At 47.8% G+C, this 6,422-nt stretch overlaps 1 protein-coding gene across 5 annotated transcripts in view; it reads left to right on the top strand.

Moving 5' to 3' along the window:
* TUFT1 (tuftelin 1) overlaps nt 1-6,422 on the top strand; it is a 44,829-nt gene that overhangs the window by 30,662 nt on the left and 7,745 nt on the right. For all 5 annotated transcript variants that reach the window (XM_011973532.1, XM_011973533.1, XM_011973530.1 and 2 more), the window contains 2 exons: nt 3,542-3,670; nt 4,183-4,277. In XM_011973532.1, the coding sequence (XP_011828922.1) occupies nt 3,542-3,670; nt 4,183-4,277 (224 nt within the window). The remainder of the gene's footprint in view (nt 1-3,541; nt 3,671-4,182; nt 4,278-6,422) is intronic.

Raw genomic sequence — 6,422 nt, 5'->3', positions numbered from 1 at the left:
CCCTCCCCTCCCCTCCCCTCCCTTCCCCTCCCTTCCTTTCCTTTCTTTTCCTTTCATGACAGGGTCCCACTCTGTTGCCAGGCTTGAGTGCAGTGGCACAATCTTGGCTCAGTGCAACCTCCACCTCCCAGACTCAAGCCATCTCCCACCTCAGCCTCCTGAGTAGTTGGGACAACAGGTGCACACCACCATGCTTGTCTAATTTTTGTGCCTTTTGTAGAGACAGGGTCTTGTCATGTTGTCCAGGCTGGTCTCAAACTCCTAGGCTCAAGCAGTCTGCGTGCCTCGGCCTCCCAAAGTGTGGGGATTACAGGCATGAGCTACCACACCTGGTCCATGGGCAGTTTTCCAACTGCTCTGTGTGAGGTTAACCATTTGTTACCTGCTTTTGTTCTTCCACAAGTAACATATTCTTTGTGTCATAAATATGTTATGATAGGGTTATATCCTGCGTAGGCATGCTGGGAGCTGGTAAAAAGAGAAACGCCAGCCTGAACTCTTCATTTTCATGGAACTGAGGAGGAGAATTTTTGAGAGGAGGCTTGGGGGTAAGGAGGAAGGGCACCAAGGATGATAAACTGTGTTAGCCGAAGTCTTATTAGAACAAGTAGTTTAACCTCTCTGAGCATCTGTTTCAACTTTTGGAAAAAGGGTTAATGAAATACACCTTACAAGTTTGTTGTGTAGATCGAGTGAGGTAATATATGTGAGGGCACTTGATTATTCTGAAGGGTTTTAGAAATATAAAATTGTCTATATTTTTCTTAGCAATCAGTTTAACAAGGAGATTTTCCTATTGTAAATAGCTTGGACTTAGGGTAATATTAAAATTAGTTTGTCATCTCGGAACAAAGGAGCTGTGTGGTGAAGGGGTATGTTGCATCTATTTCAGATTCCACGATTTGTATAATTTAGTTGGTGATATATCAGTTGGTGACCAGCTGTTTCCTACCTTTTCCAAACAAAACGGGAGGAAAGTAAGGTTGAGGCTCTAGCACTGACCAGGTTGTGAATTTTGGGAAAAAAAAATTCTGCATTGAGAGGCATTATGAAGTTGTGGAAATTAACAGAAATACTTGCTGGTTTTAATCACACATGGAGGAGTCTGCTGCTCTGGATTTCAGAGCCTGAGCAAAAGTACCCTGACAGCTGTAGCCCACTGTCCAGAATTTAGAAGGGTTTATTTTTCTTAACCCCATAGTATGCAGCACCACCTGCAGTAGGAGATGCTTCTTGCTGGGCGCTGTGGCTCACACCTGTAATCCCTCAGGAGGCTAAGGCAGGAGGATCCTTGAGCCCAGGAGTTTGAGACCAGCCTGGCCAACATAGATCTCATCTCTACAAAAATAAAAAAATTAGCCCGGTGTGGTGGAGCAAGTCTGTGGCTCCAGCTACTTGGAAGGCTGAGGTGGGAGGATCTTTGGAGCCCAGGAGGTGGAGGCTGTGGTGAGCTATGATTACGCCACTGCACTCTCGCCTGGGCAACAGATTGAGACCTTGTCTAAAAAATAATATAATACATGAGTAATTTTTTTTTGAAAAAGGAGATGCTCCTTGGGTCATTCCCACTGTTGGGCTAGGTTGGCAACCTTTTTATAATTAAGAGGTTCCCTTGGGGGCAGGGTTGGCTGGAGCTACGGAGTCAAATGTGGAAGGGGAGTCCGTATTTTTTTTTAACCTTTTGCTCCGACAGTGGGGTGCAAGAATCGGACCATGGCCTTGTTAACACTGTGCTTGAGCTCACATCAACCTCGGTGCAGTGTTTATTTACATACAGAAATGAAAGGCCTTACTTTTAAGTTCCTGCCTATGGGGATGGCCTGTTTCAGGTTAATATGGGTCATTTGAAGGCTTGTCTCAGTCTCTCCTAGTGAATTGGACTCCCTGGTCTAGTTTTCTGAACCTCGGGGTAGGAAGGGCAAGATGATCAATTACCATGAAAATAACTTGCCATTAAGCATGGGTTTCCTGTTCTACTGGCTGCTTGTTGTCAAGAAGGATTTGCAGTGAGAGTGAGTTTGCTCTGGACAGGGCTGGTGTGTAGCATAGACACATCCCATCACACATCACCCTGTGCTGTACTTTCTCCTCCCCAGTTCTGACCTTGGGAAGGGCCGGACAAACTGACTGCTGATGTTCTGTTTTCCCAGGGCTGGCTAAGCTAGGCTTTCCAGAAGTTACCTGGATTCTTTTTTAATAAATGATGAGCAGTCAGTGTGAGGTACCTGGGAAGCACTGAAATGGATGGTGAAGTATCTGGGTCCTAGCACTGGCTGTCATTCACTAGCTGGGTAACCTTGAATAGGTCAGTTGACCTTTACTTGTTAAAGGAGAGGGTTGGATTAGATGAACATCAGTTCCACTCATGATTTTATTGAGCAGTTACTGCATACGAGGTACTGTGGGGGCTCTAGAAGTGTAATGGTGCTCAGTCTGTGCCATCAGGACACTGACAGTCTACTTCGGGGTGCACACAGTGACTGGGCAAAATCTGTTCACTGCTGTGAGAGGGAAGGCCGTGTGTTCCTTGTGTGTCCTCTCCCTGGGCACACGAAGGAGGGGCTTCTCCCCCAGGCTCTCTGGAAGAAGGGTCATCTAAGTGAGACCTGGAGGATGAGTAGGAGTTGGAAAGACGTAAGGTGGAAGAAAGGAGGCAAGTTCTTTGCTTTCTCATTCTAACATTCTGCTTCTGTCCTCTCTCAATTGGTTTCTCATCTCTGATAAAAGACAGATTTGTCTGGTCGCGGTGGCTCACGCCTGTAATCCCATCACTTTGGGAGGCCAAAACGGGCGGATCACCTGAGGTCAGGAATTCGAGACCAGCCTGACCAACATGGAGAAACCTCGTCTCTACTAAAAATACAAAATTAGCTGGGTGTGGTGGTGCATGCCTGTAATCCCAGCTACTTGGGAGGCTGAGGCAGGAGAATCACTTGAACCCGGGAGGCAGAGGTTGTAGTGAGCCGAGATCGCGCCATTGTACCCCAGCCTGGGCAACGAGAGTGAAACTCTGTCTCAATAAATAAATAAATAAATAAATAAGACGAATTCTTCCTGATGCTTAGTAGCGCTTCCAGGTGCCATTTTGGCTGTCGTGTGTGGGCTCTATTGCTGGAAGTGAGGGTGGGAGGTGTTGAGGAGACAGAAGGAAGGAGCTGGAGGTATCCTCCCTGGGATTATTTGCTTTTGAATTTGTAGGAAAGCCACAACATTGGGTTAAGCTTGGGTGGTGGTGGAGGGTTCATGGGGATGTTGAAGGAGTCACCTATCTGAAAAGTGGTGCTTGTGGGTTCCAGGTGTCACTTTAAAGTGGACCTCAATCAACTGTGAGCCAGTTAACCCTGGAAATAGACTTATACTGCTGGAGTGCTGAGGTGGTCCCGCACAGCGAAGGGGAGGTGGTGGTGTGCCCATCAGTGTCACCAGCTTTCTCCTGTCATGGCTCCAGAGCCACCCAGGTTCCTGGGTTCTTTTCTAAGGTTTTTTTCCATGTTTGTTCTTTTTTACACACCATTTAACATATTTCTGTCCCGTGTTTTAGGTCACACTCAGCCGGTACCAGAGAGAAGCAGAACAGAGTAATGTGGCCCTTCAGAGAGAGGAGGACAGAGTGGAGCAGAAAGAGGCAGAAGTTGGAGAGCTGCAGAGGCGCTTACTAGGGATGGAGACGGTAATTGGGGGATCTTGGTTGTCATTGCCTGGACTCCTGGGCTGGAAGGGGCCTGTGGGTGGATTGAAACGGTTGCCAAGACCCTTCTTTTCCAAGCGTCTCCAGAAAAGCACACTTCACAGCTTCCTTTGGCAGATCCCTTCAAATATCTTTTAGCCTTCAAGGAATTAACCTCCCCGTAACTAGCGTTGATCCTATTTCCACATTAGTTTCCTGTACAGATGCCCCTTTTGAAGTCCTGGTTTCTCAGGGACTGGCAACCATAGTTGGCGAGTGGGCCTGCATGATGCAGGGCTGGGTTCTGCCTCAGGGCAGCTGGGTGAGGCTGAGTGAGAGTGGGAAGGGTTCTCCTCGTCAAGGGAGGGCGCCCCATCAAACCAGCTCATCTTGCTGCTCTTTGGCAGCTGTCCAGGCCCAGCAGGGGCTAAGTCCCAGCCTGGCACCCATCTCACCCCAAACACAGAGACTGTTGCCATCTTCTCATCCTAGATTTTCTTTTGTGGCCCACCCAGGAGCATCAGGCCTTACTGGCGAAAGTCAGGGAAGGGGAGGTGGCCCTAGAGGAACTTCGGAGCAACAATGCTGACTGCCAAGCAGAACGAGAAAAGTAAGGGCTTGGCTCTTGTGCATGGTGAAGTTGGGTTGCAGGGAGGGGAGGGCGGGCCATGCAGCTTGTCGCTCCTGTGGTGGCCTGGTCTGGGGAGGAAGCTGGTGCTGATGTCAGATCTTCCAGCTCTGACTCACCATGAGCTTGCTCAGGGTGGAGCCCCACCCAAGAGATACCATTTGGGAGGCTGCCATCTCCAGGGAGTTCATTTTCCATGGGGTAATAACCTAAAGAAAAGGCTTTCACAGTTTTAGAGCCAAGGGCAAGCAAGAGCTGGTGGAGCATCTGCTGTTGCTGTGTGTCATTCCACAGATTAGTGCGGTGGATATGTTATGCCTTCGTTTCCTCCCCGCTGAAACAAAAACTGACTGTAAACTGTTTGAGGGTAGAATTGATTAACAGTCATGCTGATGAAAAATGGAATGAGCTGCTGGGCGCGGTGGCTCAAGCCTGTAATCCCAGCACTTTGGGAGGCCGAGACGGGCGGATCACAAGGTCAGGAGATCGAGACCATCCTGGCGAACACGGTGAAACCCCGTCTCTATTAAAAAATACAAAAAACTAGCCGGGCGAGGTGGCGGGCGCCTGTAGTCCCAGCTACTCGGGAGGCTGAGGCAGGAGAATGGTGTGAACCCGGGAGGCGGAGCTTGCAGTGAGCTGAGATCCGGCCACAGCACTCCAGCCTGGGCGACAGAGCGAGACTCCGTCTCAAAAAAAAAAAAAAAAAAGAAAAAAGAAAAATGGAATGAGCAGCTTCATGAGGAGATACTGAACTTCCTGTTACTTGAAGCAATGCAGATAGAAACTGAGAACCACCTGTCAGCAGAGTCCCATAGGTGATCACTGAGATCCTTTCTACTTCCAAAGTGAGAGGGTTTTGCAAATTCTCTCTGATCAGAGGAAATCAGAGGACCCGGACAACCAATGAAACCTACAGAGCAAAGATTGTGCCTTCTAGATCTTCAGGAATTTGAAAATTATGCTGTTGGCAATTAATAAATAAGACCTCAAATGGTAAATCACATTTAACATCAGCATATTTGGTTTGATCTTCATTGTATAAGGTGGACCTTTTTTAGTTCAACAAGACATTATCTGAAGGGCCTTTTAAGGAATTCCAAGAAGAACAGACACAATTCTTGCCCTTTAGGGCCCCTCAGTCTTCTGGAAGCATTTTCTCTCCTTTAGAATAACCTAGATATGACCTTCCTGGCATGTCATACACACGTCATATTGTAGCCTCCTTTCTGACTGGACTTTGTATCGGAATTAATGTCAGAATTAATCAGCACTCCTTCCTCGGTGGGTAGGTGCACATGGGCAGAGCAAGAGAGACAAAAGGGCTAGATAATCAGAAGCCAGGGCTTGGGAATGGCAATGACAGCTGTGTCAGGTACGTGCTGATTTCTACATAAAAGGAGACTGAGAAGTAGGGCATTGGAGAGCTGAAAGTGGAAATTTAGAATGCTTGGAGTTTAGGAAGGATAAGGGGTAGCTCAGGTTGCATGGTACCCCAAGCAGCATGCATTTGTCAGCTTCCTCAGGCAGAACTGGGGAGTGATGGATTCTTCAGGGGCCCAAACCCTGATACTCTCCCAAGTAACCTGACTAAAAGAAGACTGTTCCTCTACTCATAACGCTTCTTACACCAAATATATGGGTTTTCCATACCAAGCACTTCTCCAACTCTCAGTTGATACCAGCTGGGTACCCTATACTTTAATTCAATTCTGAGATAACCCAGAGTTAGTGCACAGCCACAGGTTAAGGGCCAGTCCCGCAAGACTGCCCCTACTTCAGATGCCAGTCACAAGTGGTAGGGTCTAGGGTACCTACACTTCTGTCCAACTTGGCTATAAATTAGGGGTTCCCATATCCTCTTTTCAGGTTTGATAACTTGCTGTAATGGATTTGCTGTCATAGAACTCAGGGAAACATTTTCCTTATTTATTTATTTATTTTTTTGAGACCAAGTCTCACTCTGTTGCCCAGGCTGGAGTGCAGTGGTGCAATCTCAGCTCACTGCAACCTCTGCCTCCCGGGTTCAGGCAATTCTCCGGCCTCAGCCTCCTGAGTAGCTAGGACTACAGGCGTGTGCCACCACGCCTGGATAATTTTTTGTATTTTTAGTAGAGATGGAGTTTC

Source organism: Mandrillus leucophaeus, unplaced genomic scaffold (assembly GCF_000951045.1).
Source record: "Mandrillus leucophaeus isolate KB7577 unplaced genomic scaffold, Mleu.le_1.0 Scaffold139, whole genome shotgun sequence".
In the NCBI taxonomy this organism is placed as follows: Eukaryota; Metazoa; Chordata; class Mammalia; order Primates; family Cercopithecidae; genus Mandrillus; species Mandrillus leucophaeus.
This window is presented reverse-complemented; position numbering and strand designations above follow the sequence as displayed.